This window comes from Schistocerca gregaria, chromosome 6 (genome assembly GCF_023897955.1).
Source record: "Schistocerca gregaria isolate iqSchGreg1 chromosome 6, iqSchGreg1.2, whole genome shotgun sequence".
NCBI classification, from domain to species: domain Eukaryota; kingdom Metazoa; phylum Arthropoda; class Insecta; order Orthoptera; family Acrididae; genus Schistocerca; species Schistocerca gregaria.
The window spans coordinates 90,053,841-90,075,762 of record NC_064925.1 but is presented as its reverse complement, the minus strand read 5'-3'; the positions used below and the strand labels follow the sequence as shown (position 1 = coordinate 90,075,762).

Genomic DNA, 21,922 nt, shown 5'->3' with positions numbered 1-21,922 from the left:
AGCATAGTAATCCACTAATTTTTAAGGGAAGGTTTCACAGTGACACTCCCCCCCCCCCCCCTACTTTGCGAACGTTTTCGATGTACTCCATCAATTCTGTCTGATAAGGGCCCCCACCGCGCAGCAGTATTCTAAAAGAGGACGGACAAGCGTAGTGTAGGCAGTCTCCTTAGTAGATCTGTTACATTTGCTAAGTGTCCTGCCAATAAAACGCAGTCTTTGGTTAGCCTACCCCACAACATTTTCTGTGTGTTGTTTGTAATTGTAATTCCTAGGTATTTTGTTGAATCTACGGACTTTATATTGGACTGATTTATCGTGTAACCGATGTTTAACGGACTCCTTTTAGCTCTTATGTCGATGACCTCACACTTTCCTTTATTTAGGGTGAATTGTCAATTTTCGCACCATACTGATATCTTTTCTAAATTGATGTGCAATTTTTTTTTTTAATCTTCTGATGGCTTTATTAGTCGATAAACGACAGCGTCATCTGCAAACAAGACGGCTGTTCTGATTGTCTCCCAAATCGTTTGTATAGATAAGGAAGAGCAAAGGGCCTATAAAACTACCTTGGGGAACGCCAGAAATCACTTCTGTTTTACTCGATGACTTTCCGTCAGTTATTATGAACTGTGACCTCTCTGACAGGAAATCACGAATCCAGTCACATAACTGAGACGATATTCCATAAGCATGCAATTTCACTACAAGCCGCTTGTGTGGTACAGTGTCAAAAGCCTTCCAGTTTTTACCCACCTGGCACAAACCCTTTTTAACGCCAACACTTTCAGTATTCTACAAACACTTCTTTCCTCTATCCCAACGTAGCGTGACAATTCGTTCACTGTGATGCGTCTGTAAGCAGTCACCAATTCGTTAACTCTCTGCACATTGTCTGGAGTGTATGCAGTACGAGGCCTGCCGCTGCGAGGACAATCCTCAGTATTGCCGTGCCCGCTTTCATCACGTAACCTGCTTGCCCACCGACTAACTGCACTGCGATCGACAGCAGCGTCTCCATACACCTTTCTCAACCTGTTGTGGATGTTTCCCACCGTCTCGTTTTCACAGCACAGGAATTCTATGACAGCACGTTGCTTCTGACGAACGTCAAGTGTAGCAGCCATCTTGAAGACATGCTGTGACGGCGCCACTCACGGGAAAAGGTTGAACTAAGTTTGAAAACAAGCAGGAAGGATGTATCTACACGCTGTAAAACTTTCACACATGCAGAATGAAAACTGTATTTTTACAAAAATAGTGTGCATTTCTTTTGGAGTGACACTCGTATTTTCGGCTGCTTCCTATATTTTCCTACCATTAGATAGGAATGTTGCTTCCCTGTATACCACAGAGTCATTAGCGAACTGTTCCATAACTCTGCTGGCCACCATCAGCAGTAGCAACAGCAGCATCTCGTACGTAACAGATTATGACTAAGAGCCTGTACACTCTACTGGCCACTCCAAACATCAAAACATAATTTCTCTACGGTTCTGTATTCAATAAATTCTTGTCATAGTCACTCAATGCCTATTCTAAGGAGACTGTTGAGAGATATTTGTCACTATTCCTCGCTTCTAGTAGTGAACAGATATCTCCTGAATAGTAACACACCCACCCCCGATACATCCACTGCACAAAATTAAAACATCAAACATCTGATTACTTTACAAAGGAGTTAACGTGTTAAGTATTTTACGTTAAACATGTAAAATATTTCAGCGAGGCAAAATTTAGGGAATGTTTGAAATTATGTGTAAAGTTAGCTGGCACTCGCCAAGTGTCATCATTTTCAGACACTGGATGCGTATACTCTGGGTAATTTGCGCTCCGTCCAAAGGAAAAACTAGTTTTTCAGGTATATGAATATTTATGAAGACATTTCTCCTGAACCATGTGTCTTACAGTCATATAATTTTGCAGGTACTTCTAGTGGTATTTATGGATACTATTGGCGATATGTCTTGCGAATAGAGTTGGCAGTAAAGAAGTAAATCTTCATGCCTGGTGCTGAAGCATTACTGCGTGAACAGCGAAAATGTAGTAAACAATAAGAGTTTTTACTTTCATTAATCTGTGAGAGGTGTCGCGGAAAGAAGGTCTCTAAAACGTATGAAGTATGAAGTTTGTTCCAAGTCGCTAATTGCTCTACTGAATGAACAAAATCTGTATCATTTGCGCGCTGTGAGTCTCACTGCCTCAACTCATACATATTGTTACTAATTTTAACACTTGCCTTATCATCTTAAGTCTTTAATCTAAGATTATACACGGAAGAGCCAAAGAAACTGGAACACCTATCTAATATCGTGTAGGGCCCTCGCGAGTGCCGCAAAACGACATATCATAGGCTCGAATAATGTCTGAAGTAGTGCTGGATGGAACTGACACCACGAAACCTACAGGGCTGTCCATAAATCTGTAAGAGTACGAAGTGGTGGAGATCTCTTCTGGACAGCTCGTTGCAAGGCATTCCAGATATGCTCAATAAAGTTCAAGTCTGTCGAGTTTGGTGGCCAGCGGAAGTGTTTAAACCAGAAGAGTGTTCCTGGAGCCACCCTGTAGCATTTCTGGACGTACGTGGTGTCGCATTGTTCTGCTGCAATTGCCCAACTCCGTCGGAATGCACAATGGACAGGCATGGATGCAGGTGATAAGACAGGATGCTTACGTACGCGTACCTGTCAGTGTCGTATACAGACGTATCAGGGGTCCTATATCACTCCAACTGCACACGCCCCACGCCATTACAGAGCCTCCACCAGCTTGCACAGTCCCCCACTGACATGTAGGGTCCATGGATTCATGAGGTTGTCCCCATCCGCTCGATACAATTTGAAGCGATACTCGTCCGTCCAGGGAACAAGTTTCCAGTCGTCAACAGTCCATTGCCGGTGTTGATGGGCGCAGGAGAGGCGTAGAGCTTTGTGTCGGGCAGTCAAGGGTACAGGAGTGTGCCTTCGGCTCTGAAAGCCCATATCGATGATGTTGAATATTCGCACGCTGACATTTGTTGATGACCCAGCACTGAAATCTGCAGCAATTTGTGGAAGAGTTCCACTTCTGTCACGTTGAACGATTCTCTTCAGTCGTCGTTCGTCCCGTTCTTGCAGGGTTTCTTTCCGGCTGCAGCGATGTCCGAGATTTGTTGTTTTACCGTATTCCTGATATTCACGGTACACTCGTGGAATGGTCGTAGAGAAAAGTCCCCACTTCATCGCTACATCGGGTATGCGGTGTCCCATCGCTCATGCGCCGACTATAGCACTGCGTTCAAACTCACTTAAATCTTGATAACGTGCCATTGTAGCAGCAGTAACCGATCAACAACTGCGCCAGAAACTTGATGTCAGCCGGTCGGTGTGGCCGAGCGGTTCTAGGTGCTTCAGTCTGGAACCGCGCGACCGCTACAGTCGCAGGTTCGAATCTTGCCCCGGGCATGGATGTGTGTGATGTCTTGAGGTTAGTTAGGTTTAAGAAGTTCTAAGTTATAGGGGACTGATGACCTCAGATGTTAAGTCTCATAGTGCTCGGAGCCATTTGAACCATTTTGAACACTTGTCTTATAAAGACGTTGCCGACCGCAGCGCTGTATTCTGTTTGTTTACACATCTCTGTACTTGAACATGCATGCCTATACCAGTTTCTTTACGAGTGGATTATGACAGCATTTCAAATCCTTAAATTCGCTCAATAATTATACGAAATACTGAAGATTAAATTTTGGTTGCCCCTGGTAGCCATTAGGTAGCCAACACGCCCGTGTGACCGTAGCCGTTATGTACAGTACTGCTTCCTTTTTCCTGGCGTTTATCCCGCTCCTTCGAGGATTGGCATGTTGATTAATGGATTTGTTAATGTTAGTAGTAGAGGATGACCAGATGCCCTTCCCGTTGCCACCTCTTCCGCACAGGAACGAACATGTGTACCCCGAGTCAATGTTTGCAAACTTTTTTATTTACTCTTCATAATTACAAGCTCTTATCTGAGAAGCTAAACCGAGCCATACAATTCGCCTTTTCGTGGATAATAGTAAATGTGTATATTATTTATACCTGTTATTTAAAAATGGTTATTTTATAAAGATGCTAATGCTACTACTAATTTCTACCACTATAAAATTACAATAAAACCCCTTAACCAATTACCTAGCTAATAATGGACGGTACAGTCATCTTTATGTCACCGCCTGTGATAAGCCTGAATAACCACCTTCCGCTGCACTCACGAGGCGTGCACGAAGAGTGTTAGTGAGGTTCTGGAAGACCCCGACAGGGACGTAGAGCCATACCGACTTCAGTGCTGTGGGCAGCCAGTGTAGATTTCTCGCTTGAGCATCCACCCCAAACGAGATGGTCCCCACAGATTCTCGACTGGGTTTAAATACGGCCAGTTTGGTGGCCAAAAGAGTACGGTAAAGCCATCCTGGTGCTCTGCCAACCAAGCACGTACACGGTGAGCTGTGTCACACATTGCACTATCTTTCTGGCAGATGCCGTCGCGCCGAGGAAGAAACAAATGGCTCGGAGCACTATGGAACTCAACATCTGAGCTCATCAGTCCCCTAGAGCTTCGAACTACTTAAACCTAACTAACCTAAGGACATCACACATATCGATGCCCGAGGCAGGATTCGAACCTGCGACCGTAGCGGTCGCACGGCTCCAGAGGGTAGTGCCTAGAACCGCTCGGCCACTCCGGCTGGCAAACTTTTTAGGATTTTCAGCTAGAATGGTAGGTCCCTTCTCTTTCTTACTGTTTTCCACATATTCTTTTCCTCTCCGATTGTGCGCAAAACTACCTCATTTCATACTGTGTCAGTCCACCTAATTTTCAACTTCCGTGTGTAGCACCACACCTCAAATGCTTAGTTTCTCTTCTGTTCCCGTTTCCCCGCTGCACGCACCGCTGCTGACTGAAATTGTGAAGAGTAAATAAATGTGCCTTGCCGCAGTGGATACACCGGTTTTCGTGAGATCACCGAAGTTAAGCGCTGTCGGGCGTGGTCGGCACTTACATGGGTGACCATCCAGGCCACCATGCGCTGTTGCCATTTTTCGGGGTGCACTCAGCCTCGTGATGCCAATTGAGGAGTTCCTCGACTGAATAGTAGCGGTTAACAATACCATCATAGCGACCGGCAGAGCGGTGTGCTGACCCCACGCCCCTCCTATCTGCATCCTCCATTGAGAATGACACGGCGGTCGGATGGTCCCGGTAGGCGTGGCCTGAAGATGGAGAACCATACAGTGCTGTACTCCAAACGAACATTCTCAGAAATGTCCTTCTCACACTGAGGCCTATGTTTGATATTAGCAGACTTGTCATGGCCGTGAATGCCTTTTTGCCAGTGCGAGTCTGCTTTTTGTGTCCTCTTTGCTCCGTCCATCGTGGGTTATTTTGCTGCAGAATTCCTTAACTTCATCTCCTTCGTGACCATCACCCCTGATGTTAAAGTTTCCCGCTGTTCTCATTTCTACTACTTCTCATCACTTTCGTCTTTCTTCGATTTACTCTCAATCAATATTCTGTACTCATTAGACTGTTCATTCCATTCCGCAGATCCTGTAAATCTTCTTCACTTTCAGTCAGGGTAGCAATGTCAACAGCGAATCGCATCACTGATCTTCTTTCACCTTGAATTTTTAACCCACTTTTGAACCTTTCTTCCCACTGATATTTATGGTCCGTGGTGTATCACATTTGCCTCGGTGCCGATTTTGGATAGCGCCATTTTGCCATGCACGGTGTACTTTAACCACGTCGCCACGCGGACAGTTCAGAAACTTGGCCGTTTCGGAAATGTTTCCACCTATTGGCATTGATTACGCCCTGCCGGCCGGCAAATCGGTCCTCGTCTTTAATGTGCCGAGCGGATTGAATCTGGAACTAAGTTCATACCCGAATGCCGGAAGCGGCGTGCTAACGCGTGGGGCTATCCGGCGGATCTTAAGTAACATATACACTGAAGTGCCAACCAAACAAGTGTCTGGCGCAGTTGTTACATCGGTTACCGCTGCTACAGTGGCACGTTATCAAGACTTAAGTGAGTTTGGAAGTGGTGTTATTAGGGGCACACGAACGATGGGACACAGCATCTCCCAGGTAGCGATGCCGTGGGATTTTCCAAAACGACCATTTCACGGGTATACCGTGAATATAAGAAATCCGGTAAAACATCAAATTTCCGACATCGCTGCGACCGGAAAAAGATCCTGCAAGAACGGGACCAACGACAACTGAAGAGAATCGTTCAGCGTGACAGAAGAGCAACCCTTCCGCAGATTGCTGCAGATTTCAGTGATAGGCCATCAACAAGTGTCAGCGTGCGAACCATTCAACGTAACATCATCGAAATGGGCTTTCGGAGCCGAAGGCTCACTCGTGTACCCTTGATGAGTGCACCTCGCCTGGCTCCATCAACACCGACACTGGACTGTTGATGACTGGAAACTTGTTGCCTGGTCGGGCGAGTTTCTTTTCAAATTGTATCGAGTGGATGGACGACCTCATGAATCCATAGACCCTGCATGTCAGCACGGGACTGTTGAAGCTGGTGGAGGCTCCATAATGGTGTGGGGCGTGTGAGGTTGGAGTGATATGGGACTCCTGGCACGTCTAGATACGACTCTGACAGGTGACACGTACGTAAGAATCCTATCTGATAGCGTGCGTCCATTCGTGTCCATTGTGCATTCCGACGTGAACAATTCCAGCAGGACAATGCGACGCCCCACGCGCTCAGAAAATCTACAGAATAGCTTCAGGAGCACTCTTCTGAGTTTGATCACTTCCGCTTGCCATCAAAATCCCCAGACTTAAACATTACTGAGCGATGCTTTGCAACGTGCTGGTCCTCTCATTGTCCTGTGGAACTTCACTTCGGTCTTTGTGTTTCACTTATCGACTATTTTCTTCTGGATGTAGCAACACATCCGTGAGAAACAATCTAGCAGCCTCTCGATGTATCGGTCGTAATTCTACGTTATACTGTAGCCTAAACTGTTATAATTTGGAATCGTTAAACACTGGTGACACCTATGAACATTTCTGATCTTGTAATTTATTTTCCCTTGGAGACCGCGTTTTTTGTATAAGCTTCCAAGATTTTACAGGTTCAAGTTTTGGCTACGTTGTGCAAAAGATAGAATGTTCTTTCTATTTTGCTCTTGAGAGGATATTCTGTTTCATGCTCTTAATGACTGCGCTTTAGAGTCAATGTTTAATGAGCTTTTTTTTCTCGTTTTGGTCGACACTGCAGTCTCTCAAAATATGGAAATCAAAGAGGTTGTAGTATAATAGACGTATTTCGCAGTAGCGAAGAGGCGAAAGTGTTCATAGCTCTTAAGGTATGAATTTATGAGTCCATGTTTATTAGACTTTCTCTCTTCGAATGGTCGTTCCTGCCATATCCCCGAATATTGGCCATTCCTTTCTGGAGGTCCTATTACACTTCTGTAATGCACACCCGATTTTAGTTTAGTGTCTATTGAGCACTCATCGTCCATCGTAACCTCCTGGTGTCCTTCAGTCAAAAATTAATCGAGGCGATCTCAAATCTGTGGAAATACTCTGCATAAATCTCGGTTGTCAGACGTGCTTTAGTACCCCCAGTCGGTCCCTGTCGGAGTTTAATTAATGACTCGTGGCACCAGCTGTATCAGTATGACTAGTTGAAATAATTGAAGAAAACATGGTCACCAGATTAATATTACTCTACGATTCCTACGAAACCAGTAATAGAAATAAAATGATCGAGTGCGGATAGGTGCACACAATCTATTGGTTGGGCTAGTCGTCTAAGACAATTTATGAACACAGGAATCCTGATAAAACTTGCTTGTATGCTTAATGAATTTCTACAGTAATCCTTTGAGCGTGGGAGAAATCAGAGTACCACTATTGTGCTAACCTTTTGCTGTCGACGGAGAGTTTACTTGCGTACTGTTACGTTCATTAAGGTTTTTTCTTTATTTTTGTCTAGAACCATAATTTTATATTTTGGGTATTTAATATTTAATAATTGATTACAGAGTTTTATTGAATGTCTTTTTTTAATTTAAAAATGGTGACTTCAATTGCGCACGGAACCAGCGGAGGCTTGTCTTTTAGGGAGACGGGCTCTCTAACTTTATGAGCTCTAATTCTACCCAGAATTCCGTTGGCTTTTCTTCGGCGGTTACCATCAATGTGCTGCACTGCCTCCTCCCAAGTTGCCAATCTGTTTAGTGTCGTAAGCATGCTCCTGCAAGATGAGCGACAGAAGGATCTGTCTATGTTAAATTTCCTGGTTAGGTCGGTTTTTCACTTTTCCTGGGACTGTCATTATCTTCGTCGTTTTCGTCGAGTTTGAAATTAACGAACTAGCTCTCGCTTCCAACTCCAAGAAGCGGCTGTTGTACGACAGTCCTGCTCAACGCTATCGTGATCCACGTGTCGCCAAGTGAGTGCCGTGCTATCCTCTGGCAACACTCTCGCTCATGTCATTGACAGTTTTAAAAAATATGTCTATAAATACCCACCACTGCCTCAGTATCTCACGCCTAGCTGTAAGGTGACAAATCAAAATATTCGTATCACTACACTCCACATTGCGATACCGTGCACAATCGCCCTATTTCTATTTCTTCAACTGATCCTTCACGAGCCGGACGCTATGACCGAGCGCTGCTAAGCGCTTCAGTCCGGAACCGCGCTGCTGCTACGGTCGCATGTTCGAATCCTGCCTCGGGCATGGATGTGTGTGATGTCCTTAGGTTAATTAGGTTTAAGAAGTTCTAGGAGACTGATGAACTCAGAAGTGTCATAGTGCTAAGAGCCATTTAAACCATCCTTCACGACACGGGTCTCGAACTGCCGAACTGACGAGACACATTCAAGTACCAGTCTAACGATGGTTTTGTAAGTGACCTCCTTCACGGGTGGACAACACTTCCGGAAGATTATTCCAGCGAATCTCAATCTGGAATTTTACATATGCTTCGTTTTATGTGATCGTTCCACTTGAAATCGTTCGATACATATACTCCCAAACATTTCACTGAAGTGACTGCATCCATTACTTGTTCGATAATCGTGTAGTCATTCAATAACTAGCCTTTCCGCCTATTTCTGAGGAATACATTGCATCTGTTTATGTAGAGAGTCAATATCAGTCCTAGCAATAAGCGTCGATCCCTTGCAGGTTTTCCATCATTTCGCTAGACTTTCCTAGCGTTGCGACTTCTCTTTATAAAGAACACCATCGGCGGACAACCTCGTGAAGCTTTTGGCATTATGCGCTGGGACTAACGTGAATATTAATGTTCCTACAGCACTTCCCTCTGATACGCTCGAAGTTATTCTTCCGTCTGAACATTTCTTTCCGGTAAGAACGACGTTTTCTGTTTGCCAGCAGCTCTTCAATCTAATCGAAAACCTCGTATGATAATCTGTAGGCTCGTATTTTGTGACATTGCGGAATTGTATCGACTACCTTCTGAAAGTCAAGGAACACAGCATCATCCTTTACGATGCCTGATGACCCAGTAGTTTAGGCCCCTTACATACATAAACATCATCATCAACCTTTACGCTAGTATCTATACTTTTATGGATCTCGTGGACGAACAGAGTGGGCTTTCACACGAGCGTTGTTTTTGCGGAATCCATGCTGATTCCTGCAGTGGCGATTTTCAGCTCTCCAGGAAGGCCGCCATCGTAAGAGAGCATAAAACGTGCTTTGAAATTCTACAACAGACTGACATCGGCGATATCGGCCTATAGTTTTGTGCGTCCTGTCGACATCTCGTCTTGAAATTGAGAATTATCTAAGGATTTTTCCAATCATTAGGCACGTTTCCTTCCTCCAGTGACATATGGTATACTACTGTTAGCAGAGGAGCAAGTTGCCGGCCGGTGTGGCCGAGCGGTTCCAGGCGCTGCAGTCTGGAACAGCGCGACCGCTTCGGTCGCAGGCTCGAATCCTGCCTCGGGCGTGGATGTGTGTGATGTCCTTAGGTTAGTTAGGTTTAAGTAGTTCTAACTTCTAGGAGACTGATGAACTCAGAAGTTAAGTCCCATAGTGCTCAGAGCCATTTGAACCATTTTTCAGGAGCAAGTTCTTCGGCATACTGTATGTAGAACCGTGTATCAGGAGTCGCCTTGCCGCTGTTGATCGATTTTCTATCCCAGCGGGCACTTACCTCGTTACCCGTTATGTAAACGTTCATAGGACGCTTGAAAAGGGGAACAGCACTACAATACTCACCAGTGAAAGAATTTTAGAAAAAGAAATTTAGTATTGCGACCTTCTCACTGTCGTCCTACGCTTCAGTGTCGTTGTGGTCACTTAAGAGTCTGGACATATGACTCTGATCTAACTTCAAGTAATACAAAGTTTTTAGGTTCAAATGGCTCTGAGCACTATGGGACTTAACTGCTGAGGTCATCAGTCCCTTAGAACTTAGAACTACTTAAACCTAACTAACGTAAGGACATCACACACATCCATGCCCGAGGCAGGATTCGAACCTGCGACCGTAGCGGTCGCACGGTTCCAGAGGGTAGTGCCTAGAACCGCTCGGCCACTCCGGCTGGCAAACTTTTTAGGATTTTCAGCTAGAATGGTAGGTAAATTTTACGTTTGTTTTCTCTGATGACTTTGCGTATGGCTATCCTTACACTAATTATAGGTGCGTTCAGTTTTCGTTTGACTACAAGGTTCGCGTTACGTTTAAATCCGTAGTGAAGCACTCTGTGCTTTAGGACGCTTTCTAACACGACTGTCGAACCACGCCGAGTCCCTCATAATTTCCCTTAGCACGTAAGTGTGTAAGGCGTATTTTGTACTACTCTTGAAATTTGTCCATTTATAATCAACATCTTCAGTCTCAGAGATGACTATTTCATGTTCATGGCGTTCAGTCTACCTTTGTGATTTATAGCTCAGTCGGAGAATGGAATTTCATTGCTAAATAACGTCTGGTTTCAGGAAGCTTTCTGTCGCTAGTGCTATCTGGGCATTATTACCTTCCACAAACGTGACTAGTTCGGGAACGTTTCCATGGACTCTCCTGCAATAGACTAATACTTTGTAACGTACCTACAATAAATAAAGTCTATGTTCGCCTGTGAAAATGGACTTGATTAGCAACCTGAGTAGTCAGTAATCGGATCTAACCTGCATAAGACTGTGTGCGTGTTGTATGAGTGTCAGTTTCACTGTCATTTAAGCCCGCAACAGATCGTTACATGAAAAACTTAAAACTAACATTTGGATAAGCTATCGGACTGCGTATTTGAGTATGAATTTACAAGTGATACAGAATCTGTCTTGTGCAACGGAATTTACTGTATTAGAGTACATGACATGTTGTGGTGTGTCGGTGTCTCTGTTTTGGCCCTAAATTTTGCTCTCACCTCTTTAGATGATTGCATTTTTCCAGATGGTTTACAGCAACTCGCAGCAGCCTGCAGCAGCAACGGCTAAAGCTTATTATTACTAAGGATGAATTTAATAAAAAGGAGTTTGCTTGGATTCTGTTAACTACTACATAACTTGTAAGAAGGGATTTCATAAATTAAGTCTATTTAAAAACTTCAGAAATCATCATGACCAATAATAGCTTGACAAGTATTAATAATGGTGAAATGGCTGACAATGACCTTATAAGTATCAGTAATAGCCGAGTGTCAGATTAACCAATTATTTCAATTTCAAAGTTACATTAACATTTAATAACCACAGCATTTTTATGAATTAGATGTGGATAATAATAATTATTATTTCGAGGATATGGAGGGTTCTTTAACAGGCAAGCAAAATATGGGATCATTGCAAACTGGGACTAACAATCACGAGCCTAACCCTACAACTGCGCTTCACGATATGCTTGCGAATTTTACCTTGAATTCCATTTTCAAGCGTAGTTAAGCCATCTACATTTCTCCTGGCTATATAGATGAAATCAGGCCTTAAGTGTGGTAAGATCTGCCATCACAGACGTCTCCGAGCACTCTACCAACACTACTGAAATTTTACTCTCGCAGAAAGACCTCGTCTCACAACAATACTTAGTGTCGCGCTCTCATGTTCGTCCTCAGATTGTTACTATCGATATCTGAGCGCTTATTTATTTTCATAGAGAATCGCAGACTCTTACATAATGCAAAGAATAGCCTTAAGTTGGCTATATTGTTTTCGTTACTCAACGTAATATTTAATCAATGTGATGGACAGTTCTGGCACACTCCTTACAACTTTATTAACAGCGTCTTGCTCTGATCTGCCATGACGAATGTTATCGTTGTGATTAATGGAGCTGATATATTCTTCCATCGCTAAACTCCGTAACTTAATACAGCCTGTGAAAGGACTTATCTACCCTAAAAAACTGCTTGTGCACGCCACACGTATTCTGCTACTCGAGAACCGACTTGTCGTGTCGCGATAGGGAGAAGGACACTTCTGGATGATAGGGGTCTTACATCGATCGACGCAGTCAATGAGATCGATATCGTGGGCAGCTTGCAGAACTCCCAACTGCGACTCGCCTACAAACTGTAAGACTTAGGAATACAGAACTCGATGTAATTCTCAAGGAAGTCAAGGGTAAATGTAAGTTATGATGATCTCATAACTGCAGATGTCTGTCCCTGGCACCTTGACTGCCGGGCTCTATTTCAGTGATCCCTATCACGAACTCCGATTTAGCAGCGCTGCAATTCAGCTGCCTGCAAACCCACGCCTGTCTTCTTCGTGATGCCACTATGCCGATATCTCTAACTATTCTAAGTCCGCAATATGGCGACGAGCGACACACGGCTAGCATCACAGACGCCTACGAAACTGTCTTCGTACTTGGTGGCGGGTTCCACCTTCATACCCGTCACGTCTGTACTGCCTCATGTTAGGGACGCCATGGAAAATTATATCTGAGTAATAGGGCCTCTTCTTGAAGCTTATCGCGTAGCATATTCCGAGAGGCAGACTCCGTCGTCATGCTGAATGTGCCCGATAGCGGTCACGCGCTTCGTGAACACTGGTCTCCTTGTGAGCGTGTAGTCTGTTTGCGTGGCGCCAGTCTTACGGTAGTTGATTATACGAAATCGAAATGCTTCCGTTACACTTTGAAGACAGCTTTTCGTTACAGCTTGGAAGTAATGCATTGTTGCGTCATTCTGAATAAAGCTGACTACGACGCCAAAATTCAGTTGGTTCTTGAAGGGGATACTACCGGAAACTGCCACGGGACCTGACGTCAAGAATAATGAGGAAGACATCAGAGCTTCTAAAACAATCAACACTGGAAGAGGGCGTTATTAAGAATCTCCTCACTCAGGCGCCGAGACCACCTACGCTTTATGGTCTACCAAAAATCCACAAACCGGATTCTCCTCCTCGTCCCATTGTGAACACAATTGGGCCACCCACTTATAGACTGGCAAATAAACTGGCCAGCCTCCTTGCACCGCATGTGGGTCGTTGCGTGCATCACATCAAGAACATCGACGACTTTATCAACAGAATTAAACAATTTCTACTTAGTCAAGAAGAGATAATGGTTAGTTTTGATGTTGTCTCCCTGTTTACACCCGGTCAAAGACTGTATAGATCTCCTCTCCCAGTTATTTGATAGCACAATTGTGGGACTGTTTAAGCACACATTCACATCGTCGTAGCCGGCCGGAGTGGCCGTGCGGTTCTAGGCGCTACAGCCTGGAACCGAGCGACCGCTACGGTCGCAGGTTCGAATCCTGCCTTGGGCATGGATGTGTGTGGTGTCCTTAGGTTAATGAGGTTTAATTAGTTCTAAGTTCTAGACGACTGATGACCTCAGAAGTTAAGTCGCATAGTGCTCAGAGCCATTTGAACCATTTTGAACATCGTCGTACTTCCTACATGGCGGCCAGTATTTCGACCAGTTGGACGGCGTAGTTATGGGAGGCCCATTAACTCCATCCATAGCCAACCTTTTTATGGGTAATTTGAAGACATCGCCCTGGTCACCGCTCCAGCTAAGCCAAGTTGCTTTTAACGTTTAGTCGATGACACTTTTATCATCTGGCCCCATGGTCATGAAAAACTGGGAGAATTTTTAGAACACCTGGACAGCATTCACGGCCACATCAAGTTTACGATGAAAGTCGAGACAGACGGTGCACTGCCCTTCCTTGACGTCCTCGCTCTACGGAAAACCAATGGCCACCTCAGCCACAGTGTCTACAAGAAAACGACCCTCACATATCGGTATCTGCACGCTCTCAGCCACCACCATCCGGCACAAAAACGTGGCTTTCTGAATACCCTCGTCCATCGTGCTAAAGTCGTCTCGGAAGCAGATAGTCTGCCACTAGAACTGAGCCACCTCCTAAAAGTCTTCCGGGAAAAAGGGTACAGCGACGGACAGATGTCACAGGCTATATCTGGTGTGACACGCAAGAAACACGCCAACAGAGAAGAGAACACCACCGAAGAAGGAAGCAAGAATCTTGTGGTTTTCCCTTTCTGTGGTACAGTGTCGCGAAAGATTAGCCGGCTCCGGAAGAGATATAACATTTCATCGGCGTTCAGGTCCCCGGCAAAAATTCGACAGCTCATGAGGCCTGTGAAGGACGATCTAGGTCTTACAACGCCTGGAGTGTACAAGAATACCAGGTCAGTGTGGCTGTTACTACGTCGGGCAAACGGTACGCACGGTGGAGCAACGCCGGACACAACACGAGAGGCGCTTTACGCCTATGCCATCCAGAAAAATCAACAGTGGCAGAACACGCCTTAGAAAATGGACACCGAATTCTATTCGACGAAACATCTGTCGTTATGAAGACGAAGGGATTTTGGTATAGCGTCATAAAAGAAGCTTTTGAAATAAAAACGTCTGAAAACACCATCAACAAGGACGGATGTTTGCAGCTCAGCACAGCCAGGGACCCGGATATCGCGAAGTTAAAATGGAGCGACGGACGCGGAATGAAAACAGTACCATATATGGCGAGGAAGAGAGCACTAGTGACGTCACAGCCAGCAGTGCGGCTATATAACGACGTGGCCACAGCTGTCACTGTTACCACTTGATAATGACCGGGGAGATCTCGGTCGAAAGCTCGTGTGATTTTAACTACCTGAGGCGGCTGGAAGCCTGAGAAAATTTTATTAATGCCTTCGTTTCTTACTTGTTTCGTCTCTCGATATGGTATTTTGCGACACACATCCTTCCTGTAGCGCATGCCTGATGCATCAAGAACGGTCAACCTATTCTCCACCTGTTACACGAAGTTCAGAAATCGGTATCCATGATCGTCACAAAAATTGTCTTTTGGTTTAAGTCTTCCACCGGCTCCAAATCAGAGCCACACGTATTTCTGCTACTCGAGTACCGACTTGCCGTGTCCCGATAGGGAGAAGGAGGACCCTTCTGGATGACAGGGGTCTTACATCGATCGATGCAGTCAATGAGATCGATATCGTGGGCAGCTTGCAGAACTCCCCTACAAACTGTAAAGCTCAGGGACATAGAAGAAGGTTTATTAACAAGGGAGGAGACCTCTAAGCACTAACGTCGCTTCCACCCCACTCTCGAGGCCAGCTGCCTTCACCGACGCGGCCAACCGCTCGTGTAAACCGAGGACAGCATCAGAACTCAGACAGCAGGCGTCATTCGCGCCGACTTGAGCCACAATTTGCAGTCGGTTGTGCCCAGTGGGCTGAACAGCCTATCTCACATCTCAAACCCGACTTCCGGCAAGCAAACCTGACAGCAACAGAGCGGTCACCGCCCTCCTTTCCTGACCTACCCACTATTTTCCTAAGAGCCTCCACCACCCGCCTAAACTTGGAGGTCCCGATGAAAAACAATCACACCCTCTATACTTCCAGAATGAGATTTTCACTTTGCAGAGGAGTGTTTGCTGATATGAAACTTCCTAGTAGATTAAAACTGTGTGCCGGACCGAGACTCGAACTCGGGAACTTTGCCCTTCACGGGCAAGTACTCTACCATCTGAGCTACCCAAGCACGACTCACGTTCTATCCTCACAGCTTTGCTTCCACCAGTACCTCGTCTCCTACCTTCCAAACTTTGCAGAAGCTCTCCTGCGAACCACGCAGAACTAGCACTCCCGAAAGAAAGGACATTGCAGAGACATGGCTTAGCCTCAGCGTGGAGGATGTTTCCATAATAAGATGTTCACTCTTCAGCGGATTGTGCGCTGGTATGAAATTTCCTGGCAGATTAAAACTGTGTGTCGGACCGAGACTCGAACTCGGGACCTTTGCCTTTCGCAGAAGAGCTTCTGTGAAATTTGGAAGGTAGGAGACTAGGTACTGGCAAAATTGAAGCTGCGAGGACGGGTCGTGAGTAGTGCTTGGGTGGCTCAGATGTTAGAGCACTTGCCTGCAAATGGCAAAGGTCCCGAGTTCGAGACTTGGTCCGGCACACAGTTTTAATCTGCCAGCAAGTTTCATATTAGCGCCCACTCTGCTGCAGAGTGAAAATCTCATTCTGGAAACATTCCCGAGGCTGTGGTTAAGCCATGTCTCCGCAATATCCTTTCTCTCAGGAGTGCTAGTTCTGCAAGGTTCGCAGGAGAGCTTATGTAAAGTTTGGAAGGTAGAAGACGAGGTACTGGCAGAAGTAAAGCTCTGAGGACAGGGCGTGAGTCCTGTTTGGGTAGCTCAGATGGTAGAGCAATTGCCCGCGAAACGCAAAGGTCCCGAGTTCGAGTCTCGGTCCGGCACACAGCTTTAATCTACCAGGAAGTTTCACTCTCTACACTTGTTCGGGGCTTTGAGGAATATTGGTCCCAGTCCCCAAAAGGCGAGACGTTCTGTTTGGATTCAGATGTACTTCCATCAGTCCCGGCCGCGGTGGTCTCGCGGTTCTAGGCGCGCAGTCCGGAACCGCGCGACTGCTATGGTCGCAGGTTCGAATCCTGCCTGGGGCATGGATGTGTGTGATGTCCTTAGGTTAGTTGGGTTTAAGTAGTTCTAAGTTCTAGGGGACTGATGACCACAGCAGTTGAGTCCGATAGTGCTCAGAGCCATTTGAACCATTTGAACTTCCATCAGTGGGAAATACTTAAAATCCGTTTTTAAGGTATACGAGGACAGTCGTGCGGGACGGTTGCCACTTTCGCCTTCCGCTCAGAAATTCGCGACCCTGCCACTGTTTGCTATCCGCCATCAGGTGAGTGTTGAACGGCCAGGCTGTGCAAATCGAAAGGCGCTGCGACGTCAGGAATCCCAGGCGACACTGTAGGCTCCAGCAGTGCCAAAGCATTCGTCACAGGAGCCCCAGCACAACCGAAGCCCACGGTAGCAGCCGGAAGCCTATCGACCGTGGCCAATTTCCCCTGCACTCGTACACAATAAACTTCTTATCCATCTATAACCTGCGTTAGTCTACATAACAACCACGCACTCGCTAGATGCAATCTAAGTATGGCTGTTAAGCTGCCTCTGCCTATCGCTACACTATAAATTCAAATTCAGATCACGCAACGAAAATTTCTAACAGAATGCAGACACTTAGAAAAAGATAATAGACACTAGTTAACACATATAAAAACACAGATACACTGAAGCGCCAAAGAAACTGTTATAGGCATGCGTATTCAAATACAGAGAGCCGCGTGGTCTTAGGCGCTTTGTCATGGTCCGCCGGCTCCCACCGTGGGAGATTCGAGTCCTCCCTCGGGCATGGGTGTGTGTGATTTCCTTAGCGTAATTTAATTTAAGTTCGATTAAGTAGTGTGTAAGCTTAGGGACCGATGACCTGAGCACTTTGGTCCCATAAGACCTTACCACAAATTTCCAAAATTTCCAAACACACAGATATTAAACAGACAGAATACAGCGATGCGAGGGGCAACGCCTCTATAAGACAACAAGTGGCTGGCGCAGTTCGGTTACTGTTGCTACAATGGTAGGTTATCAAGATTTAAGTGAGTTTGAACGCATGAGCGAAGGCACACAGCATCTCCGAGGTAGCGATGAAGTGGGGATTTTCCCCTACGACCGTTTCACGATTGTACCGTGAATATCAGGAATACGGTAAAACATGAAATCTCAGGCATCGCTGCAGCTGGAAAAAGATCCTGCACGAACGGGACCAACGACGACTGAAGAGAATCGTTCAACGGGACAGAAGTGCAACACTTCCGCAAATTGATGCAGATTTCAGTGCAGGGCGATCAACAAGTGTCAGCGTGTGAACCATTCAACGAAACATCATCGATATGGGGTTTCGGAGCCGAAGGCCCACTCGTGTACCCTTGATGACTGCACGACGCTAAGCTTTACGCCACACCTGGGCCCGTCAACACCGACATTGGACTGTTGATGACTGGAAACTTGTTGCCTGGTCAGACTAGTTTCGTTTCAAATTGTATCGAGCGGATGGCCGTGTACTGGTATGGAGACAACCTCATGAATCCATGGACCATCCATGTCAGCAGAGGGCCGTTCAAGCTGGTGGAGGCTCTGTAATGGTGTGGGGCATGTGCAGTTGGAGTGATATGCGACCCCTGATACGTCTAGATACGACTCTGACAGGTGACACGTCTGATCACGTGTATCCGTTCATATCCACTGTGCATTCCGACGGACTTGCGATATTACGGCAGGACAATGCGGCACCCCACATGTCCAGAATCACTACAGAGTGGCACCAGGAACACTCTTCTCTGTTCAAACACATCTGCTGGCCACCAAACTCCTCAGACATGAACATTATTGAGCATATCTGGGATGCCTTGCAACGTGCTGTTCAGAAGAGATCACCATCACCTCGTACTCTAACGGATTTATGGACAGCCCTGCAGGATTCGTGGTGTCAATTCCCTCCAGCAGTACTTAAGACATTAGTCGACTCCATGTCAGGGCGTGTTGCGGCGCTTCTGTGCGCTCGCTGGTGCCCTAGACTATATTAGGAAGGTGTACCAGTTTTTTTGGCTCTTCAGTGTAATATACACTTCCTGAGAGAACCGCGTGAGCAACGACTTGATTAAACGCAATGGGAAACACGTTACTGCTGCTAGTGCTTGCGCTCGATTCCACGCCTGGAGCTTGCAACACAAGGGCCTGCTGGAGTATTAGAAAGGACGGGTGCGCAAAGCTATTCTGACTTTTAATGTTCACTACAAGAAGAGGAATTGTGTTGCTAGCGCTTACACAGTTTCAATGGCCATGTGAATATTAAAGCCAACGAAACTAGTCTTCTAACGATCGATAATCCTTACAGAGAAGTTTCAGAGCTGCCAAGGGTCATTCAGAAGTGACGTGGCGGAACAATGAGCTTTTTCCCTTTGTGTTTGGATTGCGCGCGCGCACTCTCTCTCTCTCTCTCTCTCTCTCTCTCTCACACACACACACATACACACACACACAAACACACACACACACACACACGACCGCGCGAGCGCGCGGAAGACTTGCTACACAATCGGGACGATTCAGTAACACAACTGGAAATCCGTATTCTCTATTCTTCATATACGTGACATCATTTAGAGCACCTGCACCTCAACAAATCAATGATTCGATTAAGATGAGGAATTCGGAAGTTTGAAACAAAGCTAACTGAATTTAGGAAGTATAATTTTTAAAAATCAAGGTATCTAAATATTTATATCGAAACATTTGCTACGTAGAAACGAAACATGAACTTTCCTTTGTTTTTTTTAATTATTGTTTGACCACTAACATATGTTGCAGTTCCTGCCTTATTGTTTCTCTATAATCAATCAACTTTTGTTGTTGCGCCAAAGATGGATGAATTTTCCTTTACGTTTCCCATTTCTCGTGCTGTTACAGTCTGGCGGAGATGAAATGGCCCACGATATGGCGACCTCGCTGCGAAGTGAGTTGGCAGCTCTGCAGTACAAACGCGATCGCCTGCAGCTCGAGGTAAGTCATAGATAACAGCGATATTTTAAAGTGCATTATACTGCGGACTGGCATACGTACATATGGTAAATACGTCCCTAAAAATTTCTCTTTACTAATGAGGCTTTGCAAAGAGTAAACAGTCTGTAAACTTTTTCGTTACTATTTGAAACCTGATAATGAATGCTTGTCATCCGAAACCATAGCTTGAGTGGTAAGCGCGGCAGAATGCCATGAGCGGGTCCTGGGACCTGTTCCCGGCTGGGTCGGAGATTTTCTCCGCTCTGGGACTGGGTATTGTGTTGTCCTCATCATCAAGTCTTCCTCATCGACACGCTAGTCGCCTAAGTGACGTCAACTAAAAAACGATTTGCACCAGGCGACCGGTCTGCCCGCCACACGACATTTCGTTTCACTGAATAGTAAACTGCAAATGAGACTGTGCACTATACACGTCGTCGATGTTTACCTCGACTAGAGGTAAATAGCGCAGTTTGGTGAGCAAGACGACGACAACTGAAATGCAGGGGATGGGCAAAAATATGGACACACCAGACCTACGCCACAATATCATGCCTAATATGTTTTAGCTAAACCGATGGTGTTCAAAACTAGCTTCAGCCGAGTTGCAATTGATAAATACAGGTCCTGTATGGTTTTCACTATCTTTCCGTCAAAGCAGCGGCAAGTTCAGAAGTTCAGGTAACGACAATAGACATGGATAGCGATAAAACATCCTCCTCTCCAAAGTAGACCACAAAGGCTCATACTGAGGTCTGGTCACTGTGATGGACGGAGAAGATGCGACGCTACATCCTTGTGCTCACGAAACCTGTCCTCGAAGATGCAAGCTGTGTGAACAGAGTCCCTGAGCTCATGGAACACAGCATCACCATTACGGAACAAACATCGTACCATTGGATGGACCAGATCATCCAAAATAGTGAGATAATCCTTGGCAGTAATGTGACCTTGCAGAGTAACCGTGGCATCCATGGAATACCATGAATGGCTCCCAAATCATCACCGAACACCCGACACGTTTCACTATTGGGACATAAAGCCGGGCGGGGTGGCCGAGCGGTTCTAGGCGCTACAGTCAAGAACCGCGCGACCGCTTGGTCGCAGGTTCGAATCCTGCCTCGGGTATGTGATGTCGTTAGCTTAGTTAGGTTTAAGTAGTTCTAAGTTTTAGACGACTGATGACGTCAGAAGTTAAGTCGCATAGTGCTCAGAGCCATTTGAGTCATTTTTGTTCCAGCATATAATGCGGCTTATTTTGGGCGCCACGACATTCTTTAGTTAATTTCTTGATTAGCTCTCTTCCCTTCTAATTGATTTTAGTGCGTGTGAGAGTGCTTGTGATAAAGAGTGACTGTGTGGTCATTTCGAGTGCATGCGTGTACAACGCTTTTAGTTCATCTCCACATTCGTTTGTTTTTGTAAGTGTAAGGGCGCTGATGACCTCGCCGTTGGGCGCCCATCAGATCCAAATTCACACACACAAGTTCACAGACTCAATGGCTCTTTACACAAAAAGAAGCGGTCTAGAGATCTACCCCCGGAAATCTTTAAAAATGATGGGAGTCAAAGAGGATAAGTGATGCGTCGCTCAAACCGGCACATGTGAAACAGAGATCAGAGTTTACAAAAGTATATTGACCAAGGTAAGACGAAATCCGCCTCCTCTTGGAGAGTCACAGTTGTCGTGAGTGGCGGGGCATGCAGGCTTCATCTGAGAACCTTGTTCTGCAGGCACTGCAGTGTCCGCATCCTGGTGACGCTAATCGTGGCCCATGCAGCAGAGCCAGACGTGAGGGCAGGCAGGAAAGCTGCTCGGTAGATACGGAGCTTGGTATGCAGCGTAAGATCCCTACTGCAGAAGAGGGGATACACTCTGGGATGACAAGCATATAATTCACATAGATATTAAAAAGGATGGGAGAAAATACCAATCCTTGTGGAGTACCCGCCGACAATTGGCGAATGCCACAACGTATGCCTCGTTGAGCCACTAGGAAAGTCCTACTGTGGAGGAAGTCATCCAC

The 21,922-nt window shown here is 45.8% G+C and overlaps 1 protein-coding gene across 1 annotated transcript in view; it reads left to right on the top strand.

Moving 5' to 3' along the window:
- Window positions 1-21,922, top strand: part of LOC126278367 (coiled-coil domain-containing protein 170) — a 335,535-nt gene that overhangs the window by 12,508 nt on the left and 301,105 nt on the right. Inside the window, exon 2 of the mRNA XM_049978435.1 lies at window positions 19,803-19,895. Within this exon, the coding sequence (XP_049834392.1) occupies window positions 19,818-19,895 (78 nt within the window). The 5' untranslated portion in view covers window positions 19,803-19,817. The remainder of the gene's footprint in view (window positions 1-19,802; window positions 19,896-21,922) is intronic.